Source organism: Podarcis muralis, chromosome 1 (genome assembly GCF_964188315.1).
Source record: "Podarcis muralis chromosome 1, rPodMur119.hap1.1, whole genome shotgun sequence".
Taxonomy (NCBI): Eukaryota; Metazoa; Chordata; class Lepidosauria; order Squamata; family Lacertidae; genus Podarcis; species Podarcis muralis.
In genome coordinates, this window is record NC_135655.1 from 113,776,731 (window position 1) to 113,801,417 (window position 24,687).

The 24,687-nt window shown below is 42.8% G+C and overlaps 1 protein-coding gene across 5 annotated transcripts in view; it reads left to right on the plus strand.

The window, feature by feature from the left end:
- Positions 1-24,687, plus strand: part of PDE11A (phosphodiesterase 11A) — a 152,437-nt gene that overhangs the window by 67,976 nt on the left and 59,774 nt on the right. For all 5 annotated transcript variants that reach the window (XM_077916644.1, XM_077916640.1, XM_077916653.1 and 2 more), the window contains exons 8-10: positions 99-166; positions 3,051-3,143; positions 4,322-4,372. In XM_077916644.1, coding sequence (XP_077772770.1) covers positions 99-166; positions 3,051-3,143; positions 4,322-4,372 — 212 coding nt within the window. The remainder of the gene's footprint in view (positions 1-98; positions 167-3,050; positions 3,144-4,321; positions 4,373-24,687) is intronic.

Sequence of the window (24,687 nt, forward strand, 5' to 3'; positions counted from 1 at the left end):
TGACGCATACAGTTTTGATAAATAAGCCAGTAACTACTACAATACAAGGAGCTATGAATTAATGCCTAAAATGAACTATGTTTGCTAACTTTCCGCAGGAGTAGCACAAGTGCTGAATAGGCTTGATGGGAAACCGTTCGACGATGCCGACCAGCGACTCTTTGAGGTGAGAAATGTTAAGTTTGCAGCAGGGACTTGTACTTGAGCAGTACAGGTAATGGACACAATCCAGCTTTGACACTGATGTTTATTTGTTTCAGCAGGGCTGAAGTAATTGCTTGCTTTAAGGCTTCAGCCCTTGTACATTTACTCGAGATTGCGCTCCACTGAACACTCTGGGAGTTGCTTCTCAACAAATTTACATAGGTTTGGATTGCAATGCTCCTGTTCATAACAACGGGATTTGCTAAACTTAGGCTGGAATACAGCCTATGTATTTCTGCAAGTGGAGTCTCCTTTATACCTGTGTTGTACGCAAAAAGGCATGTCCGTCCTGATCTTATTTTACATATACTCCTAAATAAATACCAGTGAAAGTACTAGAATGGATTTTCTTGTAAGGGTGGCTAGGCTGCATTCTGAGAATTATTAATCCTGAGAAAGATCCTAGTAACAACTTCCAGACTTTCTCAGTCTTATTGCAACTCCACCAAGTATGGAAACTATCAGCATTAAGTTTCTAACATTTCCAGCATTTCTCACAGTAACTATTATATATTTTCGCCAGATGAGATGGAGCTTTAAAGGACCTTTGTAATGGCTTTCCTTCAGTTTTCTACATGGAGAGGCTGCAGGGCCTTTTGTAAAAATGAAGTGCCAAACAGAATCTGAAATATCAATTCCCAAAGTATTATTCCATTAGGTTTGAAAATTACTGCTTTCAATTCCCACTCTGTAGCTTATAAGAGCATGATAGATCTAAAACAAGAACCCTTTCCATTTCTTCCTCTACAGTTTCTTCACCTCAAATAGTAGTAATTCAGACAGAGATGTTTTTGCTTCCATCATCCCAGTTCTAAAATTGTAGGCTAGAAAATGTTTCAGTTGATAGTTCTGAATCCAGGATGGAGAATTACCTCCAAAAATAGTTGTAATTTGAGAATAACTAATCAGATAGAATTGGTTAATTTCAAACTACTCTGGACCTAAAAACTTGTATATATAGGAACATAGAAAGTTGCCTCATGCTGAATCGGGATCGTTGGTCCATCTCTCTTGTTATTATCCATAGTGCTTTGCAGTAGATCTCCAGAGCCATAGCTTTGTGGTAATAGAGATGCTCTGTATATGAATTGACCATTGTCTTGTGCCGCATACTAGTTTTGGCTGCTGCTAGCCGCACTGCTGGGGACGCGGGTGGCGCTGTGGGTAAAACCTCAGTGCCTAGGACTTGCCGATCGTATGGTCGGCGGTTTGAATCCCCGCGGCGGGGTGAGCTCCCGTCGTTCGGTCCCAGCTCCTGCCCACCTAACAGTTTGAAAGCACTCTTAAGTGCAAGTAGATAAATAGGGACCGCTTACTAGCGGGAAGGTAAACGGCGTTTCCGTGTGCTGTGCTAGTGCTGGCTCGCCAGCTGCAGCTTCGTCACGCTGGCCACGTGACCGGGAAGTGTCTTCGGACGGCGCTGGCTCACGGCCTCTAGAGCGAGATGAGCACGCAACCCTAGAGTCGGACATGACTGGCCCGTACGGGCAGGGGTACCTTTACCTTTACCTTTTAGCCGCACTGCTTCAACTGATAATACGTATTTTTTGCAGTAGTGCATCAGCCTTTTAGACTAATGGGTAGTTCTCAACTATCTCACATAATACTGACAGAATTCCACAGGCTATAAGTGAATTTATACATAACACTAACCCATAGTCTTATACATAACACTAACAGGCTATAAGTGAATTTATACATAACACTAACCCATTCTCCTGGGGGAGGGGGGACATATAGATCACCTGTGTTGGGGTGATTGATAAAAGAATGTGCTGAATGCCTACATCCAGAATCGCAGGACAAGTAAACTCATGTAAGAGAGAGAGAGAGAGAGAGAGAGAGAGAGAGAGAGAGAGAGAGAGAGAGAGAGACCCATCAGCAGTGTCTTAAAACACAGAATCATACAGCACAGTGGGAATGTTAGACCTTTTAAATTCTAGCTGCTTACAGTGCTTTCCCTCTCTGTCCCTCTTGAAATGAACAAGTAAGTTTAAATGCTTAGTAAGTTTACATGCTTTACTTACAAACTCCAGAGGTCAGATTCATTCATTATTCCATACAGTAAACACAAGCAGAAATCTTGGCATACAAAATATAGTGTAATAACTATAAATAAGTATGTATTCTGAGCTTGTAGTGAGCAAGCTCAGGCACATCCTATTTCACTGAGTTCACAGGGTGAAAGGAGAATGAACAAACAAGGAAACTTAACTTCCTCTCAGGTGAGGACATGACTTAGTTGAGTCTGAGAATACAGTTCTTAACCCCTTCATGCGTTAACTAGCCCTAAGCTTGCTAGTTATATTTGGCTACAATTTCTCACAATCTCCCTTATCAGGAAAATATAACAATTGCATGCACAATGTAATAAACCACCCAGAGTCCTATCTAGACTTACAGGTTCTTAAAACTGTTTCCTTTTAGAGGCAAAGTTTCTTCCATCCTTTGCCATTTGCCTCTATAGCTTGACAAGTGTCTGGGTTGAAGTGGGGCGGAGGGGAACCCATTGTTAAATTAGATGGTTCAGTTTGAACATAATGGCAAACCATAGTTAAAAGTAACCACCATTTTGCAAGCCAGCAAAAAAATATGGTTCCACATTGACACATTCGTCTGTGGTTCATCTGCTCCTGGGCTGGATTTAGGTGTTGTTCAGACAACAGAAATAAGCTATAGCTTAACATAATGTGCTAACAATACCATTGCGTTGGTGTCATGGCTATTTTGCCCTATGTTTAACAAACTGGCTCAGGTTCCCAGATAATTGTGTGTTTAAAGAACTTCTTAACAAGTAAACTTATGTTGATCTCTGATCTTTTTATTTATTTTATTTATTTTCCTAGGCTTTTGTCATATTTTGCGGCTTGGGCATCAACAATACAATAATGTATGACCAAGTGAATAAATCCTGGGCAAAACAATCTGTGGCTCTTGATGTGAGTATTACTGTAAACCAACTTAACATTTACTAGGGGGAAGAATTGATATATTTATTTGTTTTTTAATCTTTCCTTCCATAGAAATAAGATCCATGCATTTCTACTTTAATTTATTGCCTAGCTCCCAGTGCTCCTCAACGTAAGAGAGAGAAAGTTAGTTTTGTTCTGTTTCCTATCCAATCTTGCTGATGTGTTTTCCAAGGACCTGAATGCTTCCATTGAACTTGGTCAGTTCAGATCTAGGCTATCTTATCACGACTGAAAAGTACCCATGGGCATCTAGCTGGCCACTGTGAGAACAGGATGCTGCACTAAATGGGCTATTTCCTGATCCAGCAGGACTCTATGTCCAGATCTGTGATTTCGTCGTATTCCAATGTACACGATAAGAAAGCTTAAAATTCTAGATAGCTGTGGCACAAGCAATGGGGAATCAGACATCTATAGTAGCTTGAAAGTTGTTGATAAGAATGGGCGTGCTGCTTTTCCACTGACTTGGAAAAGCTCAGCCAGGGGATGAGTTGTAATAAACATTTGAAAACTATTGCAGCTGCATGCAAATGTCCACGCCATGGCTGTGTATATAATCACAGTCAAAAGTGTGTTTAAGGCTCATCCAGGTACAAAATAAAGGCTCTGTAACTGAAAAATCATTTCAGCATAAAAATATAATTGATCAATTGTTAAGATACTGCTCTATTAGAAGATAAAGATTGATCACACTCTTATCTGAATATTGATGAAGGCAATGATGAAAAACCATCACAATTTGGTTTTAAAAAACAACACAAGGGTGGAATCAGTGGTTCTTGATTCTGAATACACATGGGAGGGGGGTCGATTTCCACCAGTGCTCCCTTCTTCCTGTGCACACTTGGGTTCAGCCCATAATTATTTTCCTTTGGATTATTTTTCTTCACGTCAGAACAATAACATTGTCTGCCGCATTACAGTATTTCTGAAATACCATTTCCTAAGAAATTATCTAGGAGGTAAATGCTCCAAGTAGAATTGATGACCTGTGATGTAATATCTCACATATAATGTATGGTGATGCATAAATATTAATAAATAATTTTAATAGTCATTTCAGAGATTGCTTAAAGCTCCTATTTCATTTGAGCTTCTCACTTGTGAAATTTCTCCCCTTCCTCTCCTAATTTGTTCTGGGTCAGGTGCTGTCTTACCATGCGACATGTTCAAAGGCAGAAGTGGACAAATTTAAGGTAACCTATCAACATTTTACTTCCTGGAAAGGGGCTGTATAGAGGTTTTAAAGAATAAAATAGCCAACAAAAATAAGCAGAATTGTGGGGAAAGATTTAATTTCTTGTGGCACTGTAAATCTGTTTCAGTACTAATTTCTGATCTTCTCTGTGGTAACTTGTAGCCTATAATAAAATTCTTGTAATTGTCTCCCTCTGCCATTTTTGTGATCACATGAATACTCATGTCAGGATTATTCTCTGTTCTTTTCATTTAGGACTCTGAATTGTTATCCCCTTCCCCTCTAACTCCATCTCCCTGTTGTCCCATAGTTCTGCCTTAGTGACTATTCAACATCATGATGTACTGTTAATAAAAGTTTCCTAAGTGTTTAGAGAAGCTTTTAATATTTCATGCTGTATTGTTTTTAACACTCAATTGGGAGCCACTCAGAGTGGCTGAGGAAACTCATCCTGATGGGCGGGGTATAAATAATAAATTATTATTAGTAGTAGTACAACATTTTTAAAAAGCACAAATCGCTGCTTTCAGCATCATAGTCTCGAAAGACACTAGGAAAAAGTATCGTGGATCTGGGGGAGAAAGGGCACTTAGTTATGAGAAAGTAAGGGGAGGAAAATGAGTCAAAGAATATCATTACTAACTTATATGAAGAAAGAAATACAAGAGAGGAAGATGAGCTTTTAACAATTTCCTAAAGTGAGACAAAGAGGAAGCCGAATGAATGAATGCAAACATATATTCATTTGCACGTGTGTATACCAAATAATGGGAAGTTTGAGCAGGCAGTCAGTGGAAGATTGAATCCATGGGTTTCACTAGAAATGTTTATATCATTGTAGCTAATGAAGCCTAAAAGGCTGCCCACAGGAGGTTTCTCATTGTGGATTGTTTCATTATTTATTAATTTTACAGAGAAATCCTATACTCCAATTATGTGGAGGGAGAAGGAGATATGTTGTTGCTTTGCTGGTGGAACAGCTGCTGTATCTCTTGTGTCCTCAGCTCAGGAGGTGACAGGGAAAACACACAACCAGAAAATGCAAAAAAACAGTGTAAAGTGCCTTTGAAACGCTCCATTGCCCACCAACCAGGGACAGTCGGTGATGACACCCACATATGTTGGGGGCCAGGGATGATGGGCACTAGACTCCTCAGTGCACACATCCTCTATCATAACACACACACACACACACACACACACACACACACACACACAAAATGATGCCACAGCGCCCCCAATCCATCAGCTACAGTCGCACAGCTGGCATTAATCTCTGTATAGCCAGGCTGCAGGCATTTCTCCAGGCAGATGTTCAAAACCCCATAAGGTTCCTTACAAGCCCTCTTTTATGAGCATAACAGAAAGGATGGAAGGAGAGCCCACACAACAGAAGTCGCCACATAGCTCCCTAGAAAAGGAAGCTTGCAGGAAGCACATAAAGTTCTTTAGGACAAGTGTTCAAAAACTTTCCAGGGAGGAAAAAAGATGGCTCTGAACTCCTTTCCAAAGATAATATGTAAACTGTTCTCTGTTGATGTGTAATTTACAGTGTTTTTTTAAAAAAACCTAAACTGATTGTGCAGCTGGGAATGCTGTGCAAGAGATCAATATTTAATAGCTGTATTACATTATTGATAGCTTTGTAAGATACTCCTTTTTGTAGGCAAACAGCACTCAGGAGAACCCTATAGCAGAAAATAACGAATCACTTGTTTTATGAAATCTTTGATTCAAACTGCAATATTAATAGCAGTTCTGCTTTGGTACTTTGGCTGGCCTTTGCTTAAACAATAACCATAAATGGAGATATCTTCAATAGGATATCTATTTAAATCACTTTTTAAAAAATAAGTTTTATTTGTAGGAAGTGACACCAAACCGTGGATATGTAGAAAGACTTCAGTACTACTTCACTGTGTCTGTATGCATAGTTCTTCAATTTGACACATAGACTTGGATAGGGTTGGATCCGGAGATGTGCGCTTGATGAAATTCTGTTGGTGGTGCTGTTCTTGAATTGTTGTCAAGTGCTAGCAGAAGGCCACATGGAACACTGTGCAAGTGATTTTGGAAAACAGTGTGCTAGTAGTCATCCTTTGATAGTAGAATTCCTTTGATCCTCTGTTGTCCTAATAGCTCATTAACTCAGGCTGACGCCTCACACCTCACACAGAGGCTGACCTGACTTAATTAGCTTTTAACACACAGCCTAATTACACATGCCTTAATACACACACACACACACACACACACACACACACACACGTCTATTTCCCATTTTTAACACACAAAGCCTTAATTAAATTCTAACACCTACTGGACCTAGGAATTTAGGGTGCCCAGCACCCACAACAATACGCAAGAGTCTGTTGAAGCGTGAGGTCCCTTTTGCCTGGTGTGATTGCCTGTTTTGGTTATCATTAGGGAGGCACACAATTGGAGCAAAAATGTTCAGTTCCTTTAAAGCAATAGCAGAAACTTTAAAAGGCGTCTGCAGTGGCCTTTCCCAACTCATCTGGCAAGCAACATAGGAAACAGCCTTATACTGAGTGAAACCATTGGTCCATCTAACTATCCCATTATTGTTTACACTGACTGGCAGCTGCTGCCCAGCATTTCAAATAGAAGATGCTGGGGATTGAACCTGAGGCTTGAGATGCTCTGCCACTGAGGCACAGACCCCTCTCCTTAAGCAAAAGGATTGTTGTAAATAGCACTGTGGATTCCTGCCTTTGCAGTTTCAGTTGCCCTTTCAAAGAAGGAAACTTTTTGTGTGTTGCATACAGTGGTACCTCGGGTTAAGAACTTAATTCGTTCTGGAGGTCTGTTGTTAACCTGAAACTGTTCTTAACCTGAAGCACCACTTTAGCTAATGGGGCCTCCTGCTGCCGCCGCGCCGCCGGAGCAGGATTTCTGTTCTCATCCTGAAGCAAAGTTCTTAACCCGAGGTAATATTTCTGGGTTAGCGGAGTCTATAACCTGAAGCGTATGTAACCTGAGATACCACTGTAATTCTCTTGTAAAAGAGACACTTCCACAGTGCAGTTGTTGGAAAGTCCTTTGCCATGCAAGGTGAAAGGATCACAATTTCAGAGACAACCCAACCCACCACCTCCCTGCTGCCTGGAGAGTGCTGCGCTTTCCCCGAAAAACTTCATTCCACTGGAATGTCACTTTTCACTGCAAAGGGGGAAATCTGGTGTAACTCTAAAGCTTGCACAGTGAGGAAAGTCAGGATTCTGTGACTCAGGAGTGTAGAGTGCAACACAATTTCTTTGAATCTCCAGCATGCTTTGAAAATGGCTGAAAATCATTTTTCACCCACCCACCCCCAATGCCAGCATTGTTTTATTCCTAGTATTAGTATGCTAAATATAAGAGTGCAAAGAAACAAAACAAAACAAAACAAAGTCGTGTCACTGGCAATTTCCCCTTTCCAGTATTAGCAATTTCTGTTTTTATTAGTCAATATGTTGGCAAGTTAAGGCTTAAAAGAATGCTTTGAGGGGAAAAGTCAATGATATTGACGCATAAGACTCCCATACTGAAAAGGATGTTGCATTTCTGTGTTGTTGCGGTTTGGCTTACATGTACATTATGCAGCTGTTTTTTTTTTTATTTCTTCTTTACCATTACACCTGCTGCAGAGCCTAAACGGCTGCTGTCTAATCATTAAATGATGCTTATAGAAAAACCCAGGAAAATTGGAAACCTCCTATGTTAGGGAATGCTGCATTATTTATAGAAGGAGGTAAAAAAATTCATGCTTCTGTTCAACTCTTGCCTTCAAACTATTCAGCCATGTAGAAATTTCTAATCATTAATTCATCCAAAGAAATTCTATGCAAAATTAATAGCCTATAAATAGCATAAGTATTAGTAATATTGAGCATGACAAGAGTCTGGAGTAGGATTTCCCAAATGTAGTCTCCAGCTGTTTTTGGACTACAACTCCCATCATCCCTAGCTAGCAGGTCTAGTGGTGATGGATGATGGGAATTGTAGTCCAAAAACAGTTGGAGACCCAAGTTTGGGAAACACTGGTCTGGAGCAATCACTTCTCTCACTCTTCCCCGCCCCCCCCCCCCTTCGTCTTCCTGGCAGCATCTCATTTATAACACCCATATCTGACTCACACCCAGATCAATGGTTGTTTTCCCTGCTCCTGCCTCTCATCATTGGCTGTGGCCAGTGTGGGGGCATTCAGCATGATCTCATCACATCACACGTGTTTATAGTAGATGTTGCTAAGAAGAGAAGAGGAAGAAGAAATACGGAGGCAGCTCCATGTCTCTTGTGTAACACCTAGTTCTACCTTTAATATCTGATGGGAAACTGAGAGGGATACAAATACTGTTCCAAAATACCATACTCAGTCAATCTCGGGGATGGCACATGCAAGGCTATTTTTCTCAGGTCATGAGTGTGAGGTAGCTTTGCTTCGTGATAATAAATAAATCTCCACTTCATCAACTGATGAACTATGGGAAGCCAGTAAAATGTGTGTTGCAGTTTGTGTTAGGAAAAGACACAATGAAAAGATAAGAATGAAGGAAGAGATTCTGTATTTTTGTGTCACAGAGGAATTATTTTTATTATTTGGGCAGAGAGGAGATATTGTGCAGAATAACATCTTAAGGGTTTGTGGGAACAAATGTAGTCTGCTTTCTGCCACTCTTGGGCATGTAATAAATAGAAAGGCAGTCTAGAAAGATGCATGTATTTGTGCATAAATAGATATACCATATACACTCGAGTATAAACTGACTTTTCCAGCACATTTTTTTATGCTGAAAAAGCCCCCCATGGCTTATACTCGAGTGAGGTGGGCGGCGGCGGCGGAGAGACGTGCAGCCCAAAAGGAGCCCTTTCTCGCTGCCACTGCCGCCTGCCTCTTGCAAGGGCAGGCACAGAAGCCGTGGTTGGGAGAGGCACTGCGCTGTACTGTGCTGTGCCTCTCCCAACCGCGGCTCCTATGCCTGCTCTTGCAAATGGCAGAGGAGGCGGCGGAGGGACGAGTGGCCTGAAAGGAGTCCTTTCTCGCTGCTGCTGCTCCTCCTTCCTCCTCTGCCTTTGCCACTGGCAGCAGCGGAGGAGGAACGAGCTGCTTGTTCTTCCTCCTCCGCTGCCTCCACCACCAGGTTTGTGGTGTGGTGTACTGGCCTATACTCGAGTCAATAAGTTTTCTCAGTTTTTTGTGCTAAAAGTAGGTGTCTTGGCTTATACAGTGGTACCTCAGGTTAAGTACTTAATTCGTTCCGGAGGTCTGTGCTTAACCTGAAACTGTTCTTAACCTGAAGCACGACTTTAGCTAATGGGGCCTCCTGCTGCTGCCGCGCCGCCGGAGCACGATTTCTGTTCTCATCCTGAAGCAAAGTACTTAACTCGAGGTAATATTTCTGGGTTGTGGAGTCTGTAACCTGAAGCGTATGTAACCTGAAGCGTATGTAACCTGAGGTACCACTGTATTTGGTTTGGCTTATACTCGAGTATATACGGTGCATATATTTTAAGCCCTCCACCAATGAAGCCAACACACTGCAGTTCAGTGTGTACACATGTACACAAGGGGCAAGCTTCAGCTGTCCAGTCTCAAGAAGGGTACACATGGGGCATACATATTCTCCCCCCCCCCACATTACACATTTCCCTAATTCACACATATGCGAGCACATACACATGGTCCCGCTAGATGTGTTCCAATTCTACACATTTTTTCATTTTCAATTATTACTGTGATCCTGATAAGGTATTCCCAACTGATGCAGGAGTTAGGTCTGGCTAAAAGGAATGAAGAGTTTTGGGTCTTCACTCAACCTTCAGGCCATTCTCTGTTGTTGAGAGGAAAAGGCGTAAGCCAGCCTGACCCACATCCTTTCTTCCCATTGATGCAGTTTGAAAGCTCACATCTGTGTGCTGTTTTCCAGCATAGCCCAGCTGTTTGTGCCCAGGCTGGTTGCTGAGAGGTGACACTACAGCCTGGTTCAATCCAATTTCAAATTGGGAAAAAACCAAACTGTTAATGCTTTGGCTCAGCAGGGCCATTTACAGGAAGTAGGCCTTGGTAATCCTGAATACCCACCCCCGCCCCCATCACAATCTGTTAAATAACTTCTACCTGAGCAAGCAAGGACAACCACAGCCATTTTAGTGAGCTTGGGGTGAATGTTCAAGTATAGGACCTCATCATGATAGCTTTCACAACCATACCCTCAAGTAGAGTTCATAGTCAAGCCCCTAAGAAGAGTCACAAATCCCAACAACTGTGTTGATGACCCATTATTATATACAGTGGTACCTCGGGTTACAGATGCTTAAGGTTACAAACGCTTCAGGTTACAGACTCCGCTAACCCAGAAACATTACCTCGGGTTAAGAACTTTGCTTCAGGATGAGAACAGAACTCTTGCTCTGGCGGCGCGGAGGCCCCATTAGCTAAAGTGGTGCTTCAGGTTAAGAACAGTTTCAGGTTAAGAACGGACCTCCGGAATGAATTAAGTTCTTAACCCGAGGTACCACTGTACACACACATGCAAACTTGCTTCCACACAGTGTTTATTCATACCCTGTCTACATCAGGTTGAAAAGATCAGTCTTTACTTAAAAAATAGCATTCATAAAATACCTTTTAATAGATCACACTAGGTCACCTAGCAAAATATTGATAGAAATACCTCATTTTTTTTTACCCTTCAATGGATGTTATGGCTTCCCTTGTCCCAGCATAATATTCTGGCTCAGTTCTTTTAATTGTACTGGAGTTGTTGGGTTGGGGTGGGGAAAGAGTGTGAACATTTAACATTTACTACGTTTTGTATTTTAAATAAAATTTAATTTCGAGTAAGATGCGTAAGGAATTCTTAAATGGTTTCTAGATGGTCAAAGCAAATGCATTGCTTTTTCAACTAGAATCTCTGGCTATGCAGCTTCAGAGAAATAGGAATCTGGAATGTTTTGAAGAATCAAAAGAGCTGAGATGAAGCTGTTTGGCCACTGGGTGCCATCCTTGCTCCACGTTAAGTCTCACAGTAGCCGCAGAGTTGCTGTAGACATGCATAACATTCCAAGCAATGCAGTGCTGACGTAAATTGGGACCGTAATAAGGTTTGCACATGGGCAGGTGGTAGCATCTGGTGGCAGCATCAGCAGTCTCCCCTCCGCACCCTGCTGCCGCTCCAAGCATACTTGCAAATGCGACAATGTAAAAGGAAATATCCCCCCTTGGTTCAGTTGTTAATACCATCATGCTACTCAGCTCAAGAATGCTTCCTCCGTGACTCATCATAGTACTCTCATGCATGGGGAACATGGCAATGATTATGAGTGACCCTGTTATATAGCATATTTGCAGCAATCTCATTCTTGGCTGTAGGGACGTGGGTGGCGCTGTGGGTAAAACCTCAGTGCCTAGGACTTGCTGATCGTATGGTCGGCGGTTCGAATCCCCGCGGTGGGGTGAGCTCCCGTCGTTCGGTCCCAGCTCCTGCCCACCTAGCAGTTCGAAAGCACTCCTAAGTGCAAGTAGATAAATAGGTACCGCTTTATAGCGGGAAGGTAAACGGCGTTTCCGTGTGCTGCGCTGGTGCTGGCTTGCCAGCTGCAGCTTTGTCACGCTGGCCACGTGACCCGGAAGTGTCTTCGGACGGCGTCGGCTCATGGCCTCTAGAGCGAGATGAGCACGCAACCCTAGAGTCGGACACGACAGGCCCGTACGGGCAGGGGTACCTTACATTCTTGGCTGTAGCCAGGGACTGAACCTGGATCCCTGTCAGTGCAAGGCACAGGCAGTGTCATTGTTAGGCACTGTTAAAAAGGTTTAGCCCCAGAATTATTCCCCACCCCCACCCCAGTTCAGCTCAGATCTGGAACTCATGAAATAATAATGAAGAAGGAAGTGCTTTGAGCATGCACAAAGTATCTTGCCTGGCCAGTAAGTAACCACAACTAGCTTATACCTATTCACAGTTGGCAACGGGGAGGCCTTTCAGGGCAAAATATGCACTCTTCTAGGCAGGCTCTGCTTCCTCTCTTTAGAAACGAGGTCCTTCATTCTCTACTCCTGACCTTTTATTATTGTTTTTCACCAGTGGATGAAAAACGCTTCAACCACTTCTTCCAAAACTATATGCCAGGGCACACCAGTGTCCCATGATGGAACTGCTAGTGCTTCACAAGAAGTAAACTAATTAAAAAATCAGGTTTTTCCCATGAGCCCAAAAATGACTTTCCCAAAAGAGGAGACTTCCTTTCTGCAAGATTTTTCACTCTCCCTTCCTTCTGCCTTTCCAATGCATTTCAGTGCAGAGATGTCACGGAACTATCTGCTCTCAGAAGGGGACATAGTCACTCACTTAGGACACAGTAGGCCATCTCTTCTGAGAACAAGTAGTGCCTTTCTCTTACACAGTCCAGAAGCAAACCTTTTCAGGTGTAAGAGGGATTTTGATTCAGAAAGTATGCACGTCAGGTTAGCAGCATTTTGGGGAAAACGGAGTTTTTAAAAAACCCAGAATTTATTCTAAAGGAAATGCTTTCTTTATCCTAATTCTTTGGAATAAAAACCTGGTCATATGATTAATCATACTCGGTACATTTTGTAGTGCCAGGGGATTGCACAGAATGTGTCTGGAACACACCGATTTTACAAGTCTGGAACAGATAGATTTAATGTCCCACCCTTGACTGGTAGAAGTGGTATTTCTTTTTCTTTTTCATTTGTCACACACACACACACACACACACACACACACACACACACACACACAAACACACAACCCTAGAGAAGTTAGCCTGACAGATTGGCAAAACTTTTGTCCTTGGGATTCCTCCAATAATAATCAGGCATGCTGATCATGGGCATGTTCTCTTATACAAGTTAAGGCTAGCAGCAGTGCCCTTTTAACATTTGCAAATGTGGTGCCTGTTGTAAGCAGTGGCTGTATGTAACACTTCCTTCTTTTGACAGCAGACCATAAAAACACCACCTTGGCCTACTCGTGCATCTTCAACAGCAGTTAGGGAGGCCAGCTTGTCAAGAAGGCTATCTTGCCCCTGTAGCTTCAAAAGCAGCAGGATTTGAACAGATTATCAGGGGACGCTTCTTAAAGGACAGCATGTACTTTTATCTTAGTAATGGAAATATATCAATAGGTGGGATGACAGTCTTGAAGATGGTGTCCATGGACACAGAAAGAGACTGTTTACGTCTTATCCAAAGAGTTGCTTTGCCACTGGAGGGGGAAATATCATAATACCTTTAATTCAGATCAATTAAACACCACAGAAATAACCAGCTAGCTTTCAGGTGCAGCTGTTCAAAGCATCACACCCTCCAGTGTTCCTATTTTCCAGGGACAGTCCTGGATTTACAGAAGCCATCCCGATTTCCGATTTGGTCCCAGAATGTCCTGCTTTTCCTTAGGATGTCCCTGTTTTCCAGGGAGAAATGTTGGAGGGTTTGAAGCATTACTTTGTAAAGACATGGGCATGTGAGTGAGGCTTGACTGAGCGAGTTTTGTTTAAATTGTAGTGTAAATATATTTAAATCCTTTCAGTTTTCTGTACTAGCCACATGCTGCTTTTCATGCAGCTGGAATAATACTTGAATGACTCAACCATGTAGGTGAGTGCTGATTGTGTGGATCCTGGCCACGGAATAAGCGTCTTGCCAGGAAACGTGTGTGTGCTCATTCTGTGGGAAAGATCCCCACACACCATGACTGGGTCATTTAAATGTTATTCCCAGCTCTCGTGCAGTGAGTCTTTTTCTTCTTCTTTGGCGATCACTCGTAGCTGAGTAAGATTGTCTTCCATAAACACAGTTTTAACAGTGAGTCCGTAGGTGACTGTGGAGGCCAATTCTGGATCCACACATCCTTCCACAGTGGGGACATTGGTTTCTGGGCGGGAGTTGATCACGGTGTGGATTTGCCAAGCGTACCTTCCTTTTAGCATGTTTCTCCCTTGCGTCCTGAGTTCGAGTGTCTTCAAAGCTAATACCAGTGTACTGGAAGAAGCAAAGATCCCCAGTGTTGAAGCATGCAGTGAGTATGGTGCTCAGCAGGGCTCATGTATGATACAAACGGGTTACAACAGAGGTTTTCAACATTTTTGAGTCCATTGCTCCCTTGACCAACTGCGTTCTTTCTGCTGCTTTACATTCAAATCAGGTGAGCCATGTGTACTTTTGTTTTGGTTTTTTTCTGAAAGTAGATGGCATTAGGGGGAAATTAAGTTCACTATCACTCTGCTGAAGATGTGATTTAACAGTGCAGTTTACAGCTCAAGCCCACAGGGTATGCTTAAAAACAAAATACGCCTCACTAGAATTTGATGGAGGCTGAGAAGAATAAGAGATAGATAAAGCATATTTTGTAGGACAGCCTTCCTTGTTTTACTAGTGCTTGCATGCAAATGCATGTTCAGTCTTCAAAGATGCTCTTAATTTGATTTATATTCAGTCAAAGAGGTTTCAGCCACAGTTGTCAATCAAGTCAAGCTCTGGAAATAGGATCCCCCCCCCTCTTTTGGGTGGGGGGAACCTACTCCCATCATTCGTTTGCATAAACTCTTCCTGTCATCTGCTAGCCTGGCCTGACACAATAACTTTTTCTTTTTTTACAGTAATAAAGCTGCAGTGGCTAGCTGGAAATCTTCCCACTTAATCCCTATGCACCTTTCCAGCAATGAGGAATATCTCTTCGTTAGGTAGCGGAAGTGTAGAAACTGTAGGACACCACGGAAACAAGAATAAACAGTTAATGTCTCTGATGCGCTTTGGACCAGATGTCCTTTCAGCAGTTTGCAAATGCAATGCCCTCAGTCTCAGGCAATGCTGAACCAAACTACAACTTTGCACGAATGAGCAAAATGTGTGTGGGCTCCCATAGAGAAGATCGCAACCACTTTGCTTCTCCCCAGTCATTTTGATGCTGTGCTGAGCTAAGCTGAGGTTCGTTTTAGCACATTGCCTAAATCTGAGCTTGTGGCTTAGCCTAGGCAATCTTTCTTCTAAGGACCTCAAGTTTTTATTCTCATAACAACTGGTGAGCTTCATGACTTGAGTGGCTGTTAGAACTTTGGTCTCTCAGGTTTTAGTCCAGCATTCTAACCACTAACGTGGGTAAAATCACTTGTTTTTGCCCTCAAACCTTGCTCTCTCTATATACTAACCTTCAGGTTTCTCCCTCCAATGTGTTTTAATTCCTGTTTCTAGTTGGACCCGATGCACACATTCCGATTTAGGTTTTTTTAATAGTAAATTTTAATTAGTTTTCAATTACAGTCTGATAATAGCCTCATTATAACAGTGCCAATTTATAATACTACACCTTTCAATTTTGAATCACCTAACCCAGGGTGTGAACAGGTTTTATTCAGAAGTAGTTAACCCCTTTTATTCCAGTGGCGTGTGGTTGACTGAGGTAGGTTAACAGTTCTTGGTCCAAAACTGAACACTTCCTGAAACTTCTTGGGGGTCTGTAAAAAAATGCATAGGGTCATGCTAAATTCGATGAAAATCGCATTTGTGTAGGTTTTTTTCTAGTTTTGTTTCTTACTGAATTTGGTAGACAGGGATTTTGTTTGTTTGTTTTATTACATTTATATACTGCCACATCATCAGAGGATCACAGTGTGGTTTACAATATAAAAATACAAAAATACATAATGACAAACAAAACAATAATTCCATCATACTCTTTTCGAAAGGTTTTTGTCCCGTCCCCCCCCCCCCCAAACGCAACATTTCAGGAGGAAAAATCTCAAAGATCTGTGGGATGTGTGAAGCAGCCATTTAGAAGCCTCTTCCATTTCCTCAGGCACTTGTGTCACATATTTTGGAACTTAATAGAATGTAAAATAAATGTTATTTTGTTTGCTTTGATCTCAAATTTGGCTTCATTTTCTCACTTGTTGTAATAGGGTTGTAGCCTGAGCCAGCAACACCCCCTCATCTCACCCCACCCCTGCCCAAAAGTGTACGTTTCTTGCTCCCTAGGCTTGGTCCCTGGGTCGCTTGCAATTATCTTGCTGGCTTGAAGCGCACATTGCCTCCAGGCAGTACTAAGAAGGAGCCTTGTAGCTGTTGATACAGAATCAGAGAGATAAAATGTAATGTCTTTTACGGTCCATTTCCCTTTTCTCTTTTTTGATGATGGCTACGGGGGCAAAGGGAAATTTGCACTTCATCATGGGTTTTCTTGTAGGAGCAAAATCCCTGTTCCAAGTCATTATCTTGTTACTACAGAAAGGGGTGTGCAAGCAATTCAGTTTAGGGCAGGCAGGTGAAGAAGAGGGCAGGGCCTTGGCAACTTTAATAGCTGTGTAGGAGGAGGAAATTTAAGCATGACATTCCCCTTTGCAGGTATTTAATGGTGTCAGAGTTCTCTTCCCCTTTTCACCTGGCCTTTCTACATCCTAAGCCTATTTTCTTATCGTGGGACGGGAGAACCCTCCAGTAAACAGCGGTGATATATATTTTTTCATAAATGTGTGCGTGTGCGCGTGCCTGCGTGTGTACACACAGCATGGCCCAAAAGTAGGTATACTGCTTTAGAACCCACTTTTCTTCTTCTTGACTGTTCTTTGATTTAACTGTATTCTACTTCTACAGGTGACCATGTATATCCTATATGCATCCTTTATTTCCTCCAAAGAGCAGACAGTGGAGTAAAGTACATAGGATTGCCTATGAGTTTAATCACTTTTTTATTTCAAGCAGTTGTTTGGTATTGGATGCTGCTCTTAGCTATCCTCTGCCCCTCCGTCGCCGGTTTTAATTCTGCTGATTTGACTTGTCATCTTTTTGCACTGAGGCCTTTTTTAAATGGATCCTTGGTGGTTAGAGCGAACCGCTTTTGAAATATCGTCTGCTGGCATGGTTTGGATTCAGATAGCATCTGCCTACTGACCGTGGGGTTTGCAGATAGTGCTGATCAATGAGGTGTGGGGGCAAGTGGCTGCGGCTTGGGGAAAACTGCCTTGTGGGCCAAACTGGGACCTCTGACAGGCCAGAAGTCCCCCCACTCCTAGGTTAGAGTATTGGATGCGACCTGACTAGATTTCCATTTAGCCACAGAGCTGACTGGGTGATCTTGGGCCAGTCCAAACATATAATCATCTATTCCAATCCCCTGCAATGCAGGAATATTTCACCCAACATGGGGCTCGAACCCACAGTCCTGAAATTAAGAGTCTCATGCTCTACCAACCAAGCTTCAAGCTCTCCTCTAGCACAGATGACAACCCAGTCCTAGCAAGTAAGCAGTGCAACTTACTTCCCAGTAAATATGCATAATATCTCTCTGTGTTACAGCAAGATCCCATTTCCCTGTTTTGCTCCAGGAACCAAAATCTGTTTGGCTAGTCCTGTGATGCAGTGCATTCTGCAGAGTATGTTGCCTTCAGCTCAGAGGAGCAAACAGCCAGCCCCATAGAGGATGCGTAAAATGTTAACAGTTGCTGAAAAATATGTCTTGGTGGTCTTTTCACGCAAGGGGGTAAATGCATCACCGTGAGGGAAAGAGAGAGGATGATGGAAGCAGTCATCCAGTCCAAACCACTGCCCATTCAGCAGGACCACCCACACACCTGCCACCCTCGCAGCTGAGCCCATGCGATCCAGACTGCAGTGTGACGCTGGCAAAGAACGGGCATATGGCAATAGGTGTTGCCAGAGCAATAGCTACGTATGACTCCCATCTGCTGAACTGCTTTGTATGCATGCATAGACAAAAGAAACTTTTCATTGTAACCTGATTAACTTGCATTCCACGACTGATCCTTCAACACACACACACCAAACACACCTTTTGAATTTTAGTGGTGATTCTAGGGTGTAGCTTAAAAGCACTGCTGCAGGTGTATAAACTGTTAGGCTTGCCTAAAGGCTCTCTTTACATTGCAACCTATACAAATGGTAGCTGAAGCCAGGATTATTACTGTTTTCTTGAAAGAGTTGAGTAAAGTGAGAGAAGAGCAGTGAAATCATAGGCATGCCTACTCAGGTGTAAACCCCATTTAGTTCAATGGGACTTAACTCCCAGTTTTGCAATCTCAGGGAACTTAACTATAATTGTTACCTGAGTGCTCCCCCACAACAAACACTCTGTGAGGTGAGTGGGGCTGAGAGACTTCAAAGAAGTGTGACTAGTTCACGGTCACCCAGCAGCTGCATGTGGAAGAGCAGAGACGCGAACCCAGTTCACCAGATTACGAGTCTACTGCTCTTAACCACTGCACCACACTGGCTCTCATGTAGCCCATCTAGGATGGGGAAGATTCTGATCTTAAACCTCTGCTGCCTTGCAAGATATCTTCGGAAGAAGAAAAGCCTAAGGCGTAAATCCTACACAAATCCAGAGTGGAGTCCCTAAGATGGTTGGGTGGCACCTCCTTGTACGCCTCCTTCTGGCAACTGCTGCAGCCAAGCTGGTGACAAACGTATTGCTCTGCTTTCTTTGGGCCACATAATGAGGCTGAGAGCTGGGTGGGGAGGTTCATCTGGGCTTCCAGATGACCTCCATACATGCTGCCGAGGCTTACACCTCGGGGAGGTCACTTCGGTGCTGTTAAGACAGCGGTTTGACTTCACCTCCAGAGGTGCACCTGATGGTCTCTCAAGATGGACAGATGTCAACCAAGCAAGGGATTTAAAGAGTCCTTTGTCCGTGATTTGGAATGACTGAATAATGTTGCTTGATTCGCATTGTGGAGAAGATTAAAAGAGCTCTTTCCCTGTATCTTCCTGATTTGTACAGGAATGAGTCGGTGGGCTGAGCCAATGTTGATGACTTTGCAGACATGAGCGTAGAAAGGATTTTTGTGGGGGGCGGGGCAGAACCAACATGATTGGTCAGTTAGTTAACTATTTCTATCGGTTTACTTAATTGATGAGGGGGAAGCTGTCCCCTGCTCCCCCCCTTGGCTATGCCCATGTTTACAGACCTAAAATTCTGTGGAGGAATCCACAGCAGTTAAACCAGTATAAATAAACAAAACCAGTATAAATTTGTAGCGTAGATGGGGCCTGGGGTGTGCTGGTTTTCTTCCATGTTTCTGGCACAAACGTGGCTTTTACTTCAAGCAACGAGTATTCGTTCCTATTGTCTCTCCTCCTACCTTTCCAAATACAGTGGTACCTCGGGTTACATACACTTCAGGTTACAGACTCCGCTAACCCAGAAATATTACCTTTGGTTAAGAACTTTGCTTCAGGATGAGAACAGAAATTGTGCTCTGGCGGCGCGGCAGGAGCAGGAGGCCCCATTAGCTAAAGTGGTGCTTCAGGTTAAGAACAGTTTCAGGTTAAGAACAGACCTCCAGAACGAATTAAGTTCTTAACCCGAGGTACCACTGTAGTGAGAAAAACCTGACATTTCTGTTTGAATCGCAGCAGATGTTGCTGGTAAAATATTAAAAGGTCTATATGCATGTCTGGTAAACTTGGGTGTGTGTGTGTGTGTGTGTGTGTGTGTGTGTGTGTGTGTGTGAGAGAGAGAGAGAGAGAGAGAGAGAGAGAGAGAGAGATATTCTGGTTCAGATGCTCTGTAACATTTAATTCATGCAAAAAAAAAAAAAAATACTTGCAGGAGCAGCCAAGGTCGGCAATGCCTCCTGCTGTAAGTGCTTGTGGCACATTTGAAGCTGCATGAGGGCAATGTTAATTGATGTGCTCTGAATACATGTAATTTGCTTTTTCTGGCTCAGTTGTTCCTGATACCATAGTGCCTGTTTGGTCGCTGAGGTGGCTTTTAAAGCCAGAGCTGCACAGCAGGGGAAGGGCTGAGCAGGGGTGGGGTGTGTGTAGAGAAGATACAATTCCATTACTAAAAGTATTCTTGTCTGCAGAGGACAAGCAGAGAGCACACTGCCTCTGAAGCTTCTCTGCTCTCCTTTGTTACCAGAGATGTAGCCGTTGGTTGCACAGGTTGAGCAGAGCTGAAACCAAGACTACTGTTCAGCTGAGAAAGCTGTTTGTTGTTCACTTCCAAATAAAGACAGGCTTCCAAATAATGTGGGGGAAATAATGGGTGATGAACCTGTGCGGCGTCAGGAGACGTTTACATTCCTGTCTTCCCATCTTTCTGGAAAAGGCTGTTTGAAGGACAATTTTCTCTTTCCCTTTGAAGTTTCATGTGGTATCTAAAACATGGATGTACCAAATTTCCCTTCTTTCATGGATGCTGTTGGCCTCAACAGATAATTCTCCATTATAATAAACACAAACTGCAATATGGAATACAATTCTTTTAAGTCGAAACTTTTCTTCTTAATGATTTGTACTTGCATGGCTTGTGCAATCTATATACCTCAACCCTCTCTTTAACTTGCTTTGGGCTTCATTATTCAATAATAATAAATAATAATAAGAAGAAGAAGAAGAAGAAGAAGAAGAAGAAGAAGAAGAAGAAGAAAGTAACCTTATTAAATAGGTATTAACCTTTACATAGTGTACCTAACTTCACATAATATCTCTCCTCCATGTTATTGGAGATTTTTAAAAAACAACAGCACTGAATTTGCACTTTGTTATTCAGCTGGCTGTATCAATACACACACTCTTTCACCACCCAAAAACCAGATATTGCACTTCCTTGGCTGCATACAAATCCCATAGAAGTGCAGCCTTTTCTCTCACTCCAAAACTGTGTTCACACTCCTGTTTGAGGTGCGTTCACTGTGTTCCTTCCAGTGCTGGGTTTTGAATCCATGTTCCCATGATGCATATCTATCCTGTACTTCGTTATAAGATACTACTGTTTGATATGTTGTTTTTCAAAGAAGCTTCAAACCAGTTAGAGTCCTTAAGCCGTTCCTAATTTTTTCTTTAGCCAGAGTGAGAACACGTTTTCATAGGGTAAAAACATCCCTCCTCTTGCATAAACACTCCCCCCCGCCATGTGCACACAAACAGAAATGAATCTGACAATAATGAAGCCATGCTGATGAGAGCAGCTAGGGGGGAAAGAGTTGTGAAATGCACACAGAAAGAAAGAAAGAAAGAAAGAAAGAAAGAAAGAAAGAAAGCAATGAGATGGTGAAAACAACACAAACACAGCCTAAGCTTGAATTCTAGCATAGTCAGTGGTGCGTGGAAGAAGAGAATGAAATTCAAGGGTTATTGCTTAATGTTAATCATAGTCATGAGAAGGAAATACAGATTTGGACAAGGAAATAGGTGAATAGTGGTTTGGAACACCAGAGGACAATGAGGAATAAATCCAAAAAAGAAAAAAGAGTAAAGCAGAGATGAATGCTGGTATGAACATGTACCCTTAGCAAGAAAGCCATTATGTTACTGAAGAAGAGGAATAGGCTCTTCGCCTAGACCTGGGACAGACAGACTGACAGCTTGCACAGGTCAGAGCGAAGTGGTGCAAAACAGATGTTCCCCCAAATTATGCCCACCAACTCCCACTTCCTCTACACAGAAAATAAGGTGGCGCTCACCATTTCACACAAATGAAAATATTGATGATTCATTCTGGATTATCCCCCCCCCCCAAAAAAAAGGGTGGGATTTTTATGGGAGAATAAAAAGCTAGTTTTTGAGTGTTATTCTGGAATAGCAGCTGAATAATGAAGACGTCATGTGGAAACATGCCCCCCCAAACCCCGACCCAACCCAGCAACTATGTTAGTATAATAATAAGTAAGTGTGAACCTGGTTCTGGTTGATGGACTTTGGGATTCTTGTAACAAACCAAAGCAGATCCTGCAAGCTTAAAATATGCGTAACCCTGCCTTATTCTATTCCCTTTTACTCCAAATCACTATATGTTTCCTGCCCCTTAATTTATCTAAAGCAATAAATGTTCAGCTGAAAAAAAGCATTCTTATTTTACACAATGGACTACATTCATTGGACTACATTGTAGGGCCTTCTCGGTAGTAGCACCCGCCCCATGGAATGCCCTCCCATCAGATGTCAAGGAAACAAACAACTTTTTGACTTTTGGAAGACATCTGAAGGCAGCCCTGTAGTGGGAAATTTTTAATGTTCAATGTTTTACTGTGCTTTATGTGTTTAATTTGTTGGAAGCTGCCCAGAATGACTGGGGCAACCCAGTTAGATGGGCGGCATGTAAATAATAAATTATTAGTAATTAGTAGTATTACAAGGTGCTCACAAATTCAGAAACCTGGATTTGACAAAACCAGCAGCGTGCTGATCTATGTGATGAATGAAAAGATAAATGCTTACAGAAGGTACAAGAAAACAAACACGAGTTCTGTACTGAAGGAGATTAGAAGCTAGGTATGATCTCCCATTTATTCCGTTCCCCATTTGCTCATTTTACTTCAGGTTGTCTTAGGAAGTTTCCTTTAGAGACTAACGTCCTACTTCTGCCGCGGCAGATCTATCACGAGGAGTTGCTGATTCAGCATTGTGAAGGGCAGAGAGACGCCATCAGTCAGCAGGACACAGTAACAGATGGAGGCCTTTAAAACTAAGTTTGCTCTGGGTGTTAAGGTATCCCTTGGCTGAAACAATTAGATACAGATTCCCTTCAGAGAGAGAGAGAGAGACATAAACATGTGTGCCATTTAAATCGAATCTAGTACATCAAGCACGAGATGGAAACAAGAAGCGTTTGACTCCTAATTGCAATATTTCACAACAAACAAGCAAAAACAATAATGTGTTTAGATTGTGTGTGTTGTGACTAGCCATGCCTCTTACTAAAAGCAGCTGTGAATTGGATTGTGGCTACAACATTCTTGGATGTGGGCTGAATCCTGTGTTATTTTTCTGTTGGAAAACAATCAGACACACTCATGCCCTTGTTTATCCCAATGCAGTGGTACCGCTGGATACGAACAGGATCTGTTCCGGAGCCCCGTTCGCATCCTGAGGTAAACGTAAGACGTGGGTTGCGTTTCACCACTTCTGTGCATGCGCGTGACGTCATTTTGAGCATATGCGCGAGCGGCGAAACCCAGAAGTAACGCGCTCCATTACTTCCGGGTCACCACAGAGCGCAACCCAAAAATATTCATCCCGAAGCTACTTCAACCCGAGGTATGACAGTATAAAACCAAAGCTGGACAAATCAAAGGTGTGTTTTTTTTTGGGGGGGGGGTTCAGTAGGAAGATGACCCAGGGGCAAGATCTATCTACCCAACGGATCCACTACAGATTTGGGGACCTGTTCTCTGTAAACAAAGTCGATTCTGTCATCATTAGTGGAGTGCAATGGACACCGGAGGCCCAGCTCACATGATGCTACATTATGATGCTACAATGTGGTAGCTAGGCAATGTCCAAGACTGACAGTGTGGCTGTGAACAAGCGGTGACTGACGCGCTGAACAAGACCTTGGGGTCATAGTGTGTCGTTTGATAAAGGTGCCTTCCCAGTATGCGGCGGTTGTTAGAAAAAGGAGAATTCTGTGTTATGGATTACAGTTGTACCTTGGATCTTGAATGCCTTGGTACTCAGACATTTTGGCTCCTGAACGCCACAAACCTGGAAGTGACTGTTCCAGATTGTGAACTATTTTTGGAAGTCAAACATCTGATGGGGCTTCCGATTGGCTGCAGGAGCTTCCTGCACCGAATCAGAAGCCGCGCTTTGGTTTCCAAATGTTTTGGAAGTTGAACGGACTCCAGATTCCATTCAACTTCCAAGGTACAACTGTATGAGGAAAGGGACTGATAATACAAATCTGTGGTGTGACCACACTTGGAATACTGTGTACAGTTCCAGTCACCTCAGCTAAAAAAGCAGTGTCATAGCTACGGGGGAAGCTAGCCAAGGTTGTTTTTGTCCCAGGTGAAACCTCCAGAGGGTCCTCGCCTGTGGGTGTGTACAGAAATGCATGTGAGTGGTGCCAAACTGGGTCTTTGATCTGGGTGAAATAAAGCCTAGTTTCACCCCTGCGAAATGGATATTGTGCTTCCGGTGTATAAAATTATGTGCGGAGCAGATAAAGTTTTTCCCCCTCAGAATGTTGGGGCATCTGCTGTTGAAAGATCTGTGTCATACCTTCTCAGCTCAGTCTTCCTTGCTGCCTTCACTGCATTCAACCAGTGGCATCTGTGCAGTGTTCTTGCTTCTGCTTCAGTGGGCTCCTAAGTGAGCTTTGCACTGGGTGTAGACTGAGCCTTCAGCTCTGCCACAGGTTTCCTGGGCAAACTTAAGTCACTCATTTTCGGCATTTTAAAGATAGTGATGAAGATATCAGGAACATCAGAGAAGTTGTTCACTTACATATTAAAACAAAAAAAAAATCCTTCCAGTAGCACCTTAAAGACCAACTAAGTTAGTTCTTGGTATGAGCTTTCGTGTGCATGCACACTTCTTCA